We start from the raw sequence: 18,430 nt of genomic DNA on the forward strand, positions 1-18,430 counted from the left end.
TGTGGGTGTTGATTAATACTAATCAGAATAAATACATCGTGAAGGATGGTTTGCAGCTACCTGTCTCAAATATATGACTTCATCGCCCAACTGAGGAATGTACCGGTAGCCTTCTTCATGCTCTGTTAACATTAACCAAGAGAATTTCCCCACTGAATGATTTGACTTCCTCTTATCTTGAAGCTTCATGCCACCGTCATAGCAACTGCCTCTCCTACTTCTAGCAGACCTAAAGCCCACAGGCATTTTTGAAGGTGATCTCCATTCTTCACATAGGAGTAGCTCACGTGTGTTCCCGGTAAACTTGTCTGCACTTTTTGATGTTTCTGCTGACCCATAACCTTCCCTCACTCTGAGATTACGGTTCAGAGTATTAAATTCCTGCATGGTTGCATTCATTCCCATGGATCTTGTTCTACGTGGCTCATCGGGTGCATCGGCTGGGAATTCCGTCCCCAATTCAAGAATATGGTTGCTTGCAGGAGAAGAACTTTCTCCCATACCACCACCATCAGCTTCTGAATCAAGTTTGGCCTTGTATGACTTCGATCTTTTATAGACAACATGGCACAGCTTATTGTTAGAATCTGAATGAAACCCTTTCAAATCTTCTAAAGCGGATGAACTAAAGCCTTTATCAATTAAAGCCTCTGATTTCCCTAACCCATTCAAATCTCCATGATCTTGTTTGTGTCCACTTGTACCTTCATCCCCACCAGGCACTCCCAAAATTAGGTTCTGTTCTATGGGCATCGGACTTTTGAACATTGACTCACATGCAGAACTTCTCCAATCCTCAGTTGCGGTAACAAAATTTTGCTTGGAAGGACTTTCAGGTTCCCTCAAACTCTGTTTCGTTTTTATCCTAAACTTGGTAGAACTAGGTGGAGGCTTTTCTTTCACTTCCACAGAGTGATTGGCAAAGCACGGAGATTCAATTTTGACATCTCTTACCTTGTCACTGTAATCTCTGGATTCACGAAGCTCAGATTGGTCATTAGTTCCCGTGTTAACATATCCATTACAATTAACTGGAGATGCAATCCTTTTCTGTTGGAGTTCATCAGGGGATGAGAGCTTAAATAATCCAGACTCATGTACCAACTCAGGAGCAAGCTCTTTACTTCTTGCACCACCCAAACCTTCTGAAGCACAAGGAGATGCCATTTCCTGCTTGATAACAGGTTTCATGAGTTCATTGACACTATTTCCTAATTCCTCGTGGCCATCATGACTCAGAATAGATCCAGGGCAACCATCAGTCGGCATGCCTGATCTCAACCGCTTGGATGTGCGTGCCTTGACCTCTCCCCATCTAATTCTGTTATCCTTGTATCCTACCGGCACGTCCAAATGATCCTGAGACCTCTCAGACAGTGTTCTCTCTCTGATTTTGCTTCCATTGCAGGTTTGAGACAGAACAGTGTTTATTGCATGGCCAGAGGAACCTGGATCTTCAGAGCCTAAATATGCATTACTAATTTCTGGAGGATTTTTTGATGATGAACCAACTAAACCAACCATTTTTTCAACATCAGATCTTGTACCCTCTGGAGGCTTCTTTGAAAATTTCAGGACCAACCTCTTCCTGTCCCCTATATTTTTAACAGATTCAGGAACTTCAGGAGGATTGAACACATCTTCAGTCTCATCCAAAAGTAATTCTTTCTTTCCAGGATGTTTCTCTTGCCCAATCTGCATAGATCTGTCAGATTCATAGTTCTGAATATTCATTGATTCACTATCTGATGAATCACCTTCTAAGCCAACTTCATCTTCTCCATCAGTTGATGCTCCGGTTATTCGTGAAAACAAATTAAGAGCATTCCGAGCAGCAACTCTCCGAGGACGTGATGATTTTGAGGTAGAGGACTTCCTCCTTGAAGCTTTCCTGCTGTTTCTTGATTTCTTAGCCCTGTTAGTCCTGGATAGAATGCCTTCTCGCTCATCCAAATTCCTCCTTTTAACACGCCTTCCAGAAGAAGTCATAAACTCAACCTAAAAAGTAATAAGAACTTTAGTCATAACTCATAAGTAGGGGCAAACAAGAACAGAGACGAGATTTTTGAAAGCGCACTTACTTCTTTGTGCTTCTTTCTTTTTGATCTGCGAAGGCTGTCCTTGTGGCTGTGCTCAACCTCACTGTCTTCTCCAGTGCACTCTGGATCACTGGAAGAGCTGGTACTTGCGCTTCCCTGCTCACCTTCAGTTGAATATTCCTCAGTAACATTGTATTCTGAATCATTATCATCACTTTGGACTTCATTTTCTGGTTCCCAGTCCATTACATCTATGAACTCTGGTAGCGGATCAATCATTCTGTCCAAGTCCGCCATTGGCAGCATTTGGTAATCTTGGAGGCCAAGACTGGTATCTGCTCCAACAGCATATTTTACAGAAGGAGGACGCCACTCCAAACCAAAAGCACCTAATCGCCGTTGCTGGTACATACTCTGATAAGGTTCTGGATAAGGAATCATGCCTGGCATACCCCAACAACAACCGACACAACAAAAATATGATAATAATATCATTCGAATTACAAACCCTTAATGTCTGTTGAAAAGAGTCATTTACATACTTGAATCACAGAGGAGATCTTGCATATTTCTCCGATAAGGAACAAGTTGAGTCTCCTGCATCAAATTTTGCCAGAGTTTTGAAGTTTAACCCAGAAACCATGAAATACCTCCCAAATTATGAAGTTATGCAAATGATAATCTCAATCAGAACAAAGACAACATTTGCAATTCAAATTGAAACATCCAACATATGTGCACCCAGTTTGAAGTATCAAAGTGACATTTGATCTGAATTTCAATTGCACTATAGGAGTTGTTCATGGATATGGTCATGCACTCTTGCAATGAACAACAAATAATTTTCCATAGCTCGCACACTGAAAATATTCAGGGGGAGTGGCTTGCATCCTGTGTAACAGGAGTAATTCACATATAGAACACGAATAATATGTGAATGTAAAGTATTTTAAGGAAAACAAGTATCAATGGAAAAAATTTCAAAGATAAGAGGATTATTTAAATTTCCTGTACCAATCTCTATTATTCAAGTAACTTACATTTTTAATATATATTTATATATCTACATATAAAGGCTATAATATACATAGAAAATTAATACATTGTATGTATCCTGAATTTTGGCTGGCATGAGCATTGTACATGTATTTAGTGATAATAGCTTAAGCAACCATAGTACTTTTTTGATGAGTAGACAAAAAATTCTGTAAAGGAAGAAGCAGGAAAACAAAAATTCTCACAGATCACTTTCAGGACATCAAAAGTCAAACCCACCGATGAATAGGTCAAATCTCATAGTTAGCCTAAGGTATTGTCATGTTCAATGTAGGCCTAGGGACACCCTAGTAAGGAGGAGTGATATGATTCCGATTGAAGGAGCTAAAAGAGTTAGGAGCAGGCCTAAAATGACCATAGGAGAAGTTGTGAGGAATGACATGCACAATTTGGGTCTTTGTACCAAGTATGACCTCGGATAGAGCCTATTGGAGAGCAAGGATCCATGCAGCCAATCCCATTTAGCTGAGATTCTCCTGATTTGGGCTTTTTCTTTCCTTTACTTTCATCTTTCATCATACATCTTCCATTTCTCATCTCATTTCCTATCCCCTTTTCTCATCTCTTTCCCCTTTTTCTGTCTAGACCTCAGTTTTTCCCACTTTGTTTTGTTTGGATCCATGTAGCAAATGTTGCGGACCCCATTAAACTGGGATAAGGCTAAGTTTTTTTGTTCTTGTTATTGTTATTACTTGGTGGTGATTGATTCCCATAGTTCGAAATCTCGCCCACATCGCACCGATATCTCGGAAATTTCGGGGGGGGGGGGGTTTCCAAAATGACCTACGAAATGGAAAAAGGTATAGGTTTCAGTCTTAATTTTGGCATCTCACCGGAATTTTGTAACACATTTCGGTATCTAGCCGAAATGTTACAACATGTGACATTTCGACTCCATCTCGCATGTTTCGATTTTTTTTCCGCCTCTTTGCATCTACATACCATAAAATCAATTGAAGACTCCTCTTTTTGGCCACATTATCACCTCAAGTCATTGAAGATCACTCCAAGGGCTCCCATTGTTGAAGATCTACACACTTCCAACTTCCAAGGTTGAAAAGGTAAACCACTCTCCCCCAAAACAGTCTTTTGCAAATAGTAACATGGATTTTGTTAGGGAAATTTTTTTTATATGTTCGACACTGGAGGCCAATCTACAACTTCACATGAAAAAAAAATGGTTTATAAATAATTATTTTATTTTTCTGATTTAGAAAATACATTTTCCATCAACAAAAAATTGAAAAAATTATCGTTAATATAGCTTTGATGGAACCCGATCTACGGCTACATTGTCTTGCCAATTTTTTCCAGCTGATAAATAATTATTTTAATTATCAAAAAATATAATAAATAGTTTAACAATAAAAAAAAAAAAGGAAAAGTGTTTTAAAGCATACAAGATGCTTATTCTGTCATAATATATTTGATTTTTCTGTATTAGGTCATCATATTGTTGAAAAATAATTATAAAAAAAAAAAAAAAATGTAAAATCCCATATCCTTTTAGTAAGTCTCATATGATGTGCTTAAGTTAATCTAAAGGTTTATGTTGGGGAGGTTGTGTCTAAGTGGATGTTATTTCATAGCATCCCAACAAACGCCATTGTAGGTTCCTACGACCAGCCAATGCTTGATGCGGTTGCTGAGGTTAGAATAGGGATTAAGGGGCCCACTGCTTATGAGGAGATAAATGTGTATTTGCAAAAGCAGAAGAAATAGTTGAAAGAGTACATAGATGAGCTTAGGGTACAATGGGAGAGCTACGGGGGCACCATAATGTGTGATGGCTAGACAGGGCTAACGAGAAAGTCCATCATCAACTTTATGGTGTATTGTGATGGACGGACAATTTTTCTGAAATCTGTTGATGCATCTAAGTAAACAAAAGATGCAAACTACATCTACAAGCTATTGAAGGAGGTAGTGTAAGAGGTGGGGATAGATAATGTTGTTCACATTGCAACGGACAATGGAAGCAACTACAAGAAGGCTGATCAGAAAATGATGAAAAAGAACAAATACTGACTCTTTTGGACTCCTTGTATAGCACACTGCATTGATTTGATGCTGAAGGACATGGAGAAGCTGAAAATGGTGCAGAGTGTGGTTGAGAGAGTGAGGTACGTGAGCACATTTGTATATAATCATGGGTTTCCATTGAACCTACTGAGGAAGGAGTGCAAGGGGGACTTGGTTAGGCCCAGTCTCATAAGATTTGCTATCAACTATGTTGCACTTAAGAGTTTTGAGTTGAAGAAAGTTAATCTTAGATCCCTGTTTGCCAATGAGGAGAGTTTCGGGTGGAGGGAATCACGATCATTGTACATGTCAAGCTGGGGGCGGGAGGAGCGCAGGCTACACTAGAGGGCCTCGTTGTTCAGTAGACAATAATTTTGATCAATATTGTATAAGTTAACTAATATGTTTGGGACTTGGGATGTTGGGAGTTACATACTATATTACCAATTTACTATGTGAACTCTAGTATTCTAATAGTAGTTAATTAATCAAAAGTATGTTTTGATCATGGCATGGATGCATTATTTACTTGTATTACTATCATACTATGTCTTTGTTGACTTGTTCTAGTAATATTTCATAAAATCTCCAGCTAAGGTTTGACTGTTGCTGCCAAACAAGGGTGCAACTCTAAAACACCACTTTGTTTCCTTTTTTGTTTTTGCAAGTTTAAGTTCTAAACATGTTTGTTTATTTTCAAACAAGCTCCCCAACAAGTTTCAGGTCATTATATGGCCATTTGACCACTGAAACAACCAATAGAGATCAGGAAAAAAAAAATAAAAAAATAAAAAACACTCTAACTCACCGAAATCTTTGTATTTTGGTGGGTTTCGAGACCAGTCAAACCACTGAAACAAAACGAGACTTCAAATCTTGGTGATTCCAACCCTGCAGATCATGTGGTGATTCCTAATCATATCCTTCTTTTCTATCAATTTTTTTTCTTTCCTTTGTTTCCCACAGTTGTATATCAGTTTCAGTTTATCGAGTTATTTGGTTTCTTTCAATATGGTTCTATCACTGTATGTCTGTATCTACAATTTTGTCGCAACTCACAAGCTGATCTCCCACTGGACTTCACTGGTTCAAGATTAGCACTGCATTTGCAATTTAAGATAATAATATACAGAGCAAGAATATATACATTATGCTTGCAGTTTGAAAGAAGTTTCATGCACAAGACTTCCATCTCTACTTTAAGAAACGTATATACCAAATATCTGTGTTAATATGGAGCACAGGCACATGAGTCTACCAATATCAACAGCTAATATGAGAACAGTCAACCAACCTGATCAAGAACATTCCCATGAGTGTCTTGTATAAGGGGACGATAATCCCCAAGGAAGAACTGTTGGAAACATTAAAGACAATTAAGTATTTGGGCAGAGTTTCATGCACCAAAATGTATTAATCAACAAAACAGAGCAGTTTGAAAATAAATTTTGTAGTACCTGATCATATTTGGCATCCTTTTGAGACTCCCCTTGGCCTGTATTTAATATGTATATTTGCCCAACATCATCTGAAAGTATAATTGATGTTCCGTCCCTATAATGCAGACGGAACCACATTTCACTAGAAGCTAAATCTATAATCTGAGTACCACAAATATTTACAGACATTTTGTGTTAAATGAAAACAATTCCAGTAGCCAAATCAAGAAAATGTCAATCCAACTGGGCTGCAACATGTGCAGACTTACATGCCAGCCTAAGCCAAGCCAAAAGGGTAATTGTCTTAATCCAACATGACCCAGGGTCAGGTATTCCAAACCAAGCACAAGTTATGTGGACTGAAGCAGGCAGGCCCAACCCTAGCATTGGCTAGGGTAGGTTCAGGTTCAGCTCTCTTGGATACAACAATCTACAGAAAACATTAATGCCAGCTAGAACAGGTCACACTCAAATCCCATTTACTTTCTCCTTTAAAAATAATTAATTGACTCTAGGGTTGATTTTATGAAGTAAAAGTTTATTTTTCATAGAAAAATTTAAAGAGGAAGTAAAGGGTTTCTTTTTTCAATAGGTTTAACCTGGGAAATTAAGGAAAGAGGGTCAGAGATATCAGATTTAGAAAACTTGAAAGTGGAAGCTGAAAGGGTATTTGATAGGTAGTATGGATCAGTGAAAACTGATTTCTTTTGCTGTACAGTGACGAGGTTCGGTGCTTTCTTCGAATACATTGATAGTAACAACCTGCCAGAAATGGGAAGGCTTGCCATAAATTGCTGGAATGCTGGTTTTGATGGAAGTTTGAGTAATGGAAAGGTTGTTGCATGATGGTATGAGATGGGTATAACAAACTAAAAGGAAAAAAAAAAAAAAAAAAAAGGAATGTAGATAACCTCTAGCAATCCAAATTGGTTAGACTTAGAGGGAAACCAGCTCCGAGGATTCTAGCAATGTGGATTCACATAGCTGAGCTAGACAGTGTAAAGCTGTAATTCCGATTTAACTCAACTGGAACCAACTGATTTACAGCACCTTTATAACGAACATTTAAAAAATCATTCTAAGTCGTGAAGAACTCCAAATCAAGCCATGATCCCACCAATTAATCAACTTCCATCACAAAACCCTGGCAGGATAATATTGAGCCCAATAAAATAAACCAGAATTGCCACTAAGCCACTACTGGAGGGTATAAAACTCAGAATATCATGTCCAGATGTCAATCCCACTAGATGAAAGCCTTTAAAAAGCTCGGAGGCAGATGCAGGCCATGCTCTTTTCCACTCCTTTTGCACTAAAAATCTCCAGAAAACTTTTCATCAAGGACAAATTTCTTCCTTTCAGTCTCCTAAGTAAACAACAAAATTAAGACAAACAACAAAATTAAAATGATCCATAGCTTTGGATCTGGGAAGTGGCAGCACAACTGTGTGTGGTAATTGTGAAAATATTTAGCGGATATAATAATGTGTAAAGGCTGATTGTTCTTTTTTTTCCTTCCTTTGAATTTTGAAATCCTAAGCAGAATTTCATATAAGCAAGATACCAGAAGAAGAATGTAATGAATTCTCCACTTTCAACTAAAACCCAAAGAAAAAAACCACATCTATTGCAAAAGAATTTTTTTTTTTCTTTTTATTTAATGCAAGGAAAAATATAGATCATCAATATCTTAAAACCTGTGAAGTTTTAACTTACGGAGAAAACTTCCCATCTACCAACTTGAAGCGGCCAGTTTCATATATGCGAATGGGTGTTCCCTCCCATATCTAGAAACATAAAATACCAAAACATAATTGAGGAGGAATCAACAGAACAAAAGGTGAGAGAAAAGAGCTTATAGAAACAGACAACTCACATCCCACAATATGGTTTTCCCATCATAACCAGCACTCATAGCCATCCGGGGGTTGAAAGGATGAACATCCAAAACATAGGTCTACCAAGAATACAAGGAAAATGATCAGAATATGAGCTATAAGGAGACCAATACTGTGGAAAGTGCCATAAATAACCAATAGTTGAAGCAGACCCATGAGTGATACAAAACAATATTTGTTAGGAGAAACAGGTAAGTAACGTTCTTTAATGACCCTTCCTTGATCAGGGGGTAGTTACATGAACTTCTCAAGTTAAGGCTTTTTCAGCCACTTGCTCTCCGGCTCCCGCATGACCCTTCCTCCCACATGACCCTTCCTTCTCCGGCGGGCCTGTCGCCGGAGTCCCTCCACTACCCCCTCCTCCCTCTTTGCCTCTTCCCCCTCTTCCCCTCAGCTCGACTCCGGACTCCCCTCCTGCTGACCTCTCTTCTCCTCCCCAACATTCGCCCCCCTCCATCCCCCATACCTAGAAAACTGCAGCCTCTTCCCACCATTACAGACCCTGCCATGATGGCCTTCACCTGTCCTTAATACCCCCTCCCTCATCAACGAGTCTCTGGTGGGTTTTTGCCCACCTGGCTTGCTGGATTCAGAGATAGAGAAATGGAAAAACTGCATTATTGGGCATTTTCTTGGTAGTCGTCCTCCTTTCCCCATTGCGAAAGCTTCCTATCGCGCCAATGGCTGCCCACCGGCATGTTTACCATGAACCTCCTCGACAACGGCATTTTCATCTTCAATTTCATCTGTGAAGATGACAAGAATCGAGCGCTCAATGGAGGTCCTTGGCTTGTTGGAATGAAGCCGATCATCCTGCGACAATGGGACCAACATCTGTCTCTTAGCAAGTTGATCTCAAAACAATTACGGTTTGGGTCTCCCTCCCCAACCAGCCTCTCCATTATCGGTGCTCCAAAGGTCTTAGCATCATTGGCTCAGTCATTGGCAAGCATCTCCAATCGGACCACCCCACGCAGCTCCAAGGCCATCTTGCTTATGCCCGAATTTGTATCGAAATTACTGCCGATCGCACCCCTCCAACTATGGTATCCATCCATAATGATGAAGGTTTTTCCTTCTCCCAGGTAGTGCACTACTGATGGCTTCCTCCCATCTGTTCCATTTGCAAAACCTTCGGGCACAAAACTGAGATATGCTCTCCAAATATCAAGCTGGTGGCGGCTTTCCCTCCTCCTCCCAAAGCCTTACATGATCCTCCCAGAGGCAAGAAACAATGCCGGAATCTCCGTTGTCGGAACCATACTCGAACGGCCAACCTGCTGCCGCATGAAGATTCCTCTGGCCTTGCTGTCAGACCTTTATCGCTTGGTCCAATGGATATTTCTGCTAACTCTGCTGGGCAAAACCGTTTTCCCCTGTTGTCGCTGTCATCTGACTCTGACGACAAATTGCCATCCTCTCAATCTCCCTCTCCTAGGGTTGTGAATGCTTGCATCGTCGACAATTCTGCTGCTCCTGCCATTGATGAAGCTCTTCCTCGAGATACTGTTGCCCTACCAGTTCTGTGCTTGATCGACTACTGAAGAGCTCCCCTCCTCTCGTTGCAGGTCTCGATGGTCCTGCGACCTCCTTGACTGATGCCCCCTTTACCACAGGATGCCTTTCTCTCCTCTGAATCCATCTTGCCTGATCTTCTCTCTTGCATGTCTTTTGTCCCTCCTCTTCACCCCACCTCTCTCCTTCTTACCCTAGCACAGCCTCAAACCTTGCCCAGTACTCCTTTAACCCGACCCACCTAACTGCGACCCACCTTCCCATTTAGCTAAATCGGCCCACCCTCTACTTGGGTTGTGCTCTGGGCCTCTTCTGTTGGGCCCTCTGGATACCCAACCTGGTTCTATAGCTCCCCCGACTCCATTTTCCATGCCTCCATGCACTGCCATGTCTCCCTGCGCTGCCACTTCTCCCGCCTCCCACCCCTACCTCACTTTGCCTGTGCACGACTGCCCTGCGGTCATCGTCGGTCAAGCTCTCCTAGCCATCATCCCTACTATGCCTGCCACCCTCCGTGGCCTCCTGGTCTGTCCAAAAAATGATCGAGGCCTCTTGGCCAACCTTACAACGCCATCGAACTGCACTGCGATGCCTCCTTGCTGCACCTCCTCCTCTATTGGCCCCATAGTTTCGACCAATGCCTCTTCTGTTACAGGCCTGTCCACTATTGCCTCTCAGCCTTCCGCTATTGCCTCTCTCCTCTATACAATCTACCCGCCTTATCTAGGTCCTTTGAAGAGACTGCTTGTGTCTCCCTTGCCTCTGTTAATACCCCTACTGCTGTTGTTGACCCTCCCTTGATGATGGTTTCTTCTTCCACGGGCCCCTGCCCTGTTTACCAGCTTGTTGTCTCCCCAATTGCTGATGTTATGTATGCCAACCCTTGCACTGTGGTTTCTAGAAATGCCCATCTCAAGTGGGCTACCCTCACAACAACTAAGGTTGGCCCAAAAAGGTCATTCCATCTTCTAGATCATCCTTGCTGATTCCTGGGACCTCAAAAGTGGCATCTCCCAAAGCTCCCACTCCCCTCCCCTCCCCTCCCCTCCCCTCCCCTCCCCCATTCGTGAGTATCACAGGAGATTTAAGTCTAAACCCTCTCTTGCCCCCTAGGGCTCCCCCAGCTCTTCGGGGCTCTTGCAGCCCAACCTTTCTCATTCTAGATGATCCCTCGGATCATATGGAATGCCAGAGGTCTCAATTCCCCTGCCAAGCACGGTTTTATCAAATCCCGTATCAAATCTTCCAAAGCAGCCCTTTGCTGCCTACTTGAAACTACGGTGCTAGAATCAAATGTGGCCCGCATTTGCACTTCTATGGCCCCTCCTAGTCTTTTTTTTCCAATTGTAGCCATTGCTAAATGGCCGTATTTGGATTATGTGGAATCCAATTCTACTTACTTTTACCTCTCGCTCAGCCCACAACAATGCCAACTCCATTCCCAAGCTCATCTCTAGTAAGGGCATGAAGCTTCAGTCTCCTGAGGACATCAAATCGGATGCCATATCTTATTTTAACAACCTATTGCACCCTTCCCCTCCCTCCCACCCGCCCCCTCTCTCCCTTGATCTTCTTAACAAATTCGTCCCTACCCACCTCCTTCCTTCCCTTCAAGCCATTCCCTCTGATTCTGAGATCCTTGTAGCTGTCCTCTCCCAAAAATCCAACAAGGCCCCTGACCCTAACAAATTTAGCATCCTGTTGGCACATCATTCGAGATGATCTCATCTTTGCCATTAAGAGTTTCTTCCCCAATCTGAGCCAAATAAAAGGCATCAACCATACTTCCTTTGCCTTATCCCCAAAAAAGGAAGGTGCGCAAATCATATATGATTTCATACCCATTTCTTTGTGCAACCTTCTCTATAAATTCATTGCAAAGATTTTGGCTAATAGAATCCAAACAGTCATTAATTCTCTCGTCAGTACCAACCAAACGGCCTTCATTGTGGACAACATCATCCTTTGCCACAAGGTCGTCAGGGGGTTTGAGTGCAAGTCTCATTTTTCCGCTGCCCTACTCAAAATTGACATCCACAAGGATTTTGATTCCATCCGTTGGGATTTCATCTCAAAGGTTCTTCTGCAAATGTCTTTCCCCCCTTCCTTTGGTCATTGGACCCACTCTTGCATCTCTTCTCCTCGCTTCTCCGTCTTTGTCAATGGCAGCCCCGCTGCCTATTTCTCCTCCTCTGTTCGCATTCCCTATGAGTGCCCCCTCTCCCCCTTCCTCTTTTGTTTAGCTCTCGAGGTCCTCTCCTACTCCATCCAATCCTCCACGGATCAACACCTCATCTCTCACTTATGCTCACCCACCTTGCCTTCGCAGACGACCTCATGATTTTCTCTAAAGTTGATTCTACTTCCATCTCCTACATTATGTCTTCCTTCCATCTCTTTGAATCCCTTTCGGGTCTTCGTATCAATCTCCTCAAATCCAACCTCTTCCTTTCTGGCATCTCTATTGAAAGTCAAGCCCATCTCTTTGCCCTCACTGGTTTCTCCCTCGACTCCTTCTTGTCAAATATCTAGGCCTTCCCCTGATCTCCGCCTCTCAGCCCATCACTGCTTCCCATTGCTTTCCTAGTTAAGGAAAAGGCTCCAGCTCTGGAAAGGCAAACTCCTTTCTTATGCTGGTTGCCTGGTGCTCATCTAATCGATCCTCCAATCTATGCACCTTTATTGGTTTAGCATCTATGTCCTCCCCTCCGCCATCTCCAAAGCCATCGACTCTCTCCTCTGCTCCTTCCTTTGGAAAGGAGTTGAACCCTCCAAATTCCTCCACCCCATGAGTTGGACTAATGTTTGTCGCCACAAATTGGAGGGGGACCTAGGGCTGAGACAAACCTCTTAGGCCATTGGGGTTGACTACCTTAAGCTCATTTGGAAAATTGTCTCCAAGCACCCAAGCATTTGGGTCTCTTGAGTGTACTCCTCCCCCCTTAAAATTGACACCCTCTGGTCTGCCCCCTCCTCCTTGGACGCCTCCTGGATTTGGCGTAAAATTCTTAGCTTTAGGCCCTTGGCTATTCAAACTCTCTCTTATGTCATTGGTAATGGTTCTTCCTTCTCCCTTTGGTTAGATCCTTGGCACCCCTCGGGTACCCTCCTCTCCTATGCTATCCCCATTCCATTTACTCCTCAGGCTTGTCTAAATCTGCCCTTTTGGAGTCCATCCTCTTCCCTAATGGGTGGTCTCCCCTATTTCCCCTCCCCCCGGCAGATCTTTGGTCTTCCCCCCCCCCCAATTCCTCTGGCCAGAGGGGAAAGGAGGATAAGATCAACTGGCTCCCTTCCTCCTCAGGCTTGTTCACCTCTGCCTTCGCTTGGGAATTCATTTGCTCCAAAGGTCCTCCTATGCCACGGTGTAACATCATCTAGTTTAAGGGGCAAATTCACCGCCACAGTTCACTGTCTGGCGTGCCATCTCTAACTGCCTTCCTACGCGGTCTTTCCTCATTTATCATCACATTCAAGTCCCTACTGGCTGCCTTTGCTAGAATGTGACCGAAAGTGTGGATCACCTATTCTTCTCTTGCCCCTTCTCCTCTGTCTGGAAGAGATTCCTTTCCTCCTGTTGGCCCTCTAACAGGATCATCCTCCCTCTTTCTAGAGAGTAGATCTGGGTTGATATGACCTTCAGCGGGCCTAGCATCTGTGACACTGTTGGAAGGATCGCTTTTGGTGCAACCATTACCCATATTTGAATGGAGCAAAATCTTCGAAGATGGACTTCCAACTCTCACTCTTTTGACAGGATTTGGAAAGCCATCTTCTTTGATGTTAGCTCCAAACTTGGCTGTCAAAATCATCGTCCAGTTCGTGATTCCCCAAATAGGCTCATTGTTGTATCCTGGGGCCTCCCTCCTCCATTCTTTCCCCCCGCTGTTGTTTTCTCCTTTTTTCTTTTTGGCTAGCTGCCTTTAGTTGAAGGGGTTTTCCCTGTTTTGTCCCCCCCCCCCCCCCTTGAGGGTTTGCCCCTTTTCGGCTCCCCCCTCCTCTGTATTGTTTTTTTTCCTCTTGGTAATGAATTCATTTACTCATCCGAAAAAAGAAAAAAAGTTCTTTAATAATAAACAAAAAGAAATGTCTATAGCCACATAATGGACAAACAATAAATTAGAATATCATCATTCCTCATTAACAGTACAAGTATAAGCATATGATTGTGTCAAATGTCAAAACCATCACATAACAGAGCTTAAATTTTAGATAAACTAGCAAGAGTAGCCCTGAGTCCACTTAATAACTGAAATGGGAAAACTTGCAAAAGTAACAATGTGAATATGTAAAATATTTAAAAAGGAAAACTTGAATCAAGGCAACAGCATAGTCAAGATGGTTTATTCAAAATATCCTCCGAGTTAGTCATAATTGAATGCCCAAAGGATGCTTTTGAGCGATGGGGTTGCCAGTAATGCAAGTATTTTCAGGTACAAAGCAAATATATTTTTACCAGATAAAAAGACTTTCTACAGACTCCTAACATCTAGAACAAAAGATCATAATACTCACAGATTCAGAATGACCGGTCAAAGAATGGACCAGGCTACCATCAGCAGCATTCCAAACACATATTCTGCAATCTGGAACAACAAAATAAAGGTATGGTCAATGATATTAGACATTGCCAAATCACCTGAAAGGATGCAACAACAGCACAGTCCTGCCTAGCAACACTCACAGATGGTATGGAATTTGATGGGAATTGCAGCAGAAGGAAGAGAGGAAGAAAGGACAGAATGATCTGTGGTTTGTTCTCGTTTAGTTCACCCAAGGAATCTCAAGTCATGGGCTAGTTTAGACTCTGGAGTCTTCTATTTCTTTCAGTTAGGCTGGATGTTTAAACCTGATTTTCCCTTCTTTAGTCATGTCCTAGCGACATAATGTCATCTCCAAAACAGCTATCAATTGGGTTTTTAGATTCTATTTTTTATTCTGTTTTATTTCCTGATTGGTTTAAACTTTCCTGAGTTAAGTCAAAGGGCGTCCAGCACGGGTCAGTATAAGAATGTATAGGGCTACAGCCCTACCAAGGATTTCTTGAAAGAAGAAGCTTTTTGCTGTCAATTGGTTCTGTGGATTTCAGTCCAGCTCTTGTGGATTCAAGGGTGCTTTTCCCAATTGATTCTCAGTGTACTTCTATGGATTCAGAAGTGGGCTGTTGTTGATTCAGTAGCTGCAATTCAGGTGGAAGTGGAGCATAGTTCTAAATCTTGTTTCTGTAGCCCATTTCAGTGGGGAAATACCGAACTTTTGGAAAAATTTCGCCGAAACAGTGCTTTTTCTTTTTTGTAAGTTTTGCTCGGCCATTGAGGGGGCAAACGGCCGAAATGACTGAAACTTTCAACCAAAATGGCCAAAAGCAGCCTTCTGCTCCGGCTCCAAGCCTCAAATTCCTTGCCTTTAAGCAACATGAGGCAGCTTGTAAAATCTGTTTACGGTTGGGAGGGTAAACGACTCAGGGATTGAAGGCAACTTCTCAACGTGCCCCCGGAAGCTAATATAGGTCTTTGAGCGGGAATAGTGGCCCCGGTTGGTTCCTGATTGAGTGGACTTAGGGCATGAAGGATTGTGGCATCGTCGGCCACTCCCAGATAGAGTGCCTGTCCTTAACTTTAGGGCCCGTCCCTTAGTGTGCTTAGAACTCCATTCTGTTGGGCAGCGAAGCTTACACTTGTTCACTAATTATGACGCCGCACCAGGGCCTCTTTCCTCCTCCCTTTTCTGCTCACTCATAGGGGTCTGGACCCCTAACAAAGGGGGAGGAAGTCGATTGAACATCTCAGCCATTGGCTGGAATTTCACCCACATCTGATCCCCAATTCTTGTTCACCCCGGATGATCGTGTTGGGTGAATTGTGGCTTCATACGGTCGTGTCTGGTGAGCAAGAGCCTCTTCGTCACAATACTTTTCTTGCCAATTGAAAGGATCTTCTGATCAATCCAGAGATCGTTTCAATTCCATCAATAACGAGGATTCAGAATATCACACATTGATCAATCGAAGAGTGATTCAACACACTAAAAAGATAGATTCTTTGGGATCTTTCCTTTCTTCAAACGGAACGAACAGAGATAGAATCAAATTGATTCCTTAAATGCCTTTCTGGATATTCCCCAATGTCCCAACGAGCTTGTGGTTTTGGCTGCCAGAAGACCCATGAGTGAGTCAAGGTCAAGCTTTTTGAGTGTAGTAAATTAGGCTAGGAAGAAATTCATTTTCTTTTTGACCTGACAAGAGTACTTCTAGGAGCCACCGGACAAGGAGAAGAGCAGTGACGTTTTGGACATCTTGGGTTGTAGATTCAATTTTGGATCGGACGAAATCTCTTTGTTTTGCATGAAGGTCCTTATGTGATAAGGAAGAAGCTCTCTCGTGCTTTTGGCTGGGTCTTGTTGGAGCTTTGAAAGAGATCAGTAAACCAACGCTTCTCCTCTCTAGACTATAGTTAGTAAGTTCGCGTATTATACGCATATCCGAATGTATAATTGAAAATATGTTTTTTCGTATAATTGCATAGATATGGTATTATATGTGCTTTTTAAAGGTGAAAGTATTATACACAAATAATATGTGTACAATAAATATAATCATAGTTGTCGCGCCAAGGCGAACTAAGGCAGTGGAAGGTTGTCCAAACGCTTAGGCGAGAAGGCGCCCGCCTTAAGGGGAACAAGGCGACTAAGTGTTATTTTTTTTTCTATTTTCTAACATTATTTAGTAAGCTATATATATCTTGTATCATAAAAAATCAAGATTAAACAACATCAAGTTATTAAAAATTAACATTTAGCCACATTAAATCATAAAAAATTAACATTAAGTCATATTAAGTTATAAAAAATCAACATTTAGAGAAATACTCTTGTTCTATAATAAGTTCGACTGATCAAATGATTTTAATTTTACATAAGACTTTTTGTAGTTATAACATAAAACCAACTCCCCAACAAGTCTAAGGTTACTTAAATCGAAGTTGTAATGACAAAGTCATGCTCTAGTCAAACTTATTTTTAAGTGCGCGAATGCTGTTAGAATCATCTAAACGAAAATAATTTTATAGATATCAAAACAAAAGACTATTTTGCCAGATTTTTGGTTTTTAGCAATGTTTTAACATGATAGAATTTATAAAATTTTCATAATTGAGAAAAATCACAGCATTTAAAAGTTGAAAATCGCCCCTATAACCAAAATCCAGTTTTTGTTCTTAGACTGGGGGGTTGACTTTTTATTCTTTTGGAATTTGCTTTTTAAACTATTTTTATTGGATTCAAATAGGAGGTATTTGCTTATTTATGAATAATATCTTACTTAAATGATATTTGGCATAAATAAGTGCCAAAACACAAGGCGACTATCACCTTGGCCCTAGGCAAACCGCTTGGACGCCTAGCCGACGCCTTGTCAACTATGCATATAGTACTTTTTTTTAAATTGAAACTCTATCTTCCTGCAAGGAACCCGAACCCCCAAAATCCCTAACCCTTTCGAGTCACCCTTCAGAATACCAAATCATGGACTTGGAAGTACCAAGTTGGAACCCTAGACCCTTGCTCTTCCCAATGATTTTAGAAAACCCCATTGATTGCATAAAACCCCGCTGCCAGTACTACTCCCATAGAAAAAATATAAGTCGAGGTTCAAGTGGGTCTATGTCTTATGTGAGAAAAAAAGGTATGTATAGAAATCCCTTCCTCTCCTTTGTTTTTTCTTCCCATCGACGATTGCAACAGCTCTTCTCTAGAGAGCCACCATGAGAGAAAAGGGAGCCCTTGCCCTGGACACTGTACTTTTATCAATCTAGCAAACTCAAGAACGAAGAAGCAAGCTTTAAACCTTTCGGTAGAAGGAGGTAGTCGCGGGATAGACGAAGAGACACAGTGGAGAGAGAGCGAGCGAGAGAGAGAGAGAGAGAGAGAGAGAGAGAGAGAGAGAGAGAGAGAGAGAGAGAGAGAGAGAGAGAGAGAGAGAGTGTGTGGGGTATGTATAATACCTACCTCTGGACGAAATTAGAAACTCGTTGGAGAAAAATAAGAACGTAAAACCTTTAATTGATAAAGATAGGGTCCATCTTGTACATTAGTTAACCAATAAAAAGGTCTCTTCTATTTTTTTTTTTGGTGGGGGGGGGGGTAAGAAAAAGCCCCTTCTATAGCCTAGGCCATTATAGATAGCCACATATTGAGTAATCAATGCATTGATACTTTTTTTTTTCTTCAGATCATTTGGGTTGGTTTGGATTTTCCTATGTCGCTGTGTAGAAATACTCTTTCTATACAACATTGCTTTACCTTGAATATTAATTCAAACAATCACAAAAAGGCCAATTTAAACTCTGTTGGGCATAAAATCCCAATAAAATATGTTCTACATAGCAAATATACATCCACATTTTTGTTTACAAAGTGTTCATATTAAACACATACATATCATTGTCGTACGGGTTTTATTATA

At 41.6% G+C, this 18,430-nt stretch overlaps 1 protein-coding gene across 11 annotated transcripts in view; it reads right to left on the reverse strand.

Moving 5' to 3' along the window:
* LOC122085392 (PH-interacting protein-like) overlaps positions 1-18,430 on the reverse strand; it is a 53,970-nt gene that overhangs the window by 2,766 nt on the left and 32,774 nt on the right. For all 11 annotated transcript variants that reach the window (XM_042653796.1, XM_042653800.1, XM_042653790.1 and 8 more), the window contains 8 exons: positions 14,485-14,555; positions 8,433-8,513; positions 8,273-8,343; positions 6,575-6,671; positions 6,412-6,471; positions 2,582-2,636; positions 2,082-2,482; positions 61-1,998 (listed from right to left, as the gene is read on the reverse strand). In XM_042653796.1, the coding sequence (XP_042509730.1) occupies positions 61-1,998; positions 2,082-2,482; positions 2,582-2,636; positions 6,412-6,471; positions 6,575-6,671; positions 8,273-8,343; positions 8,433-8,513; positions 14,485-14,555 (2,774 nt within the window). The remainder of the gene's footprint in view (positions 1-60; positions 1,999-2,081; positions 2,483-2,581; positions 2,637-6,411; positions 6,472-6,574; positions 6,672-8,272; positions 8,344-8,432; positions 8,514-14,484; positions 14,556-18,430) is intronic.

Source organism: Macadamia integrifolia, chromosome 8 (genome assembly GCF_013358625.1).
Source record: "Macadamia integrifolia cultivar HAES 741 chromosome 8, SCU_Mint_v3, whole genome shotgun sequence".
Classification (NCBI taxonomy): domain Eukaryota; kingdom Viridiplantae; phylum Streptophyta; class Magnoliopsida; order Proteales; family Proteaceae; genus Macadamia; species Macadamia integrifolia.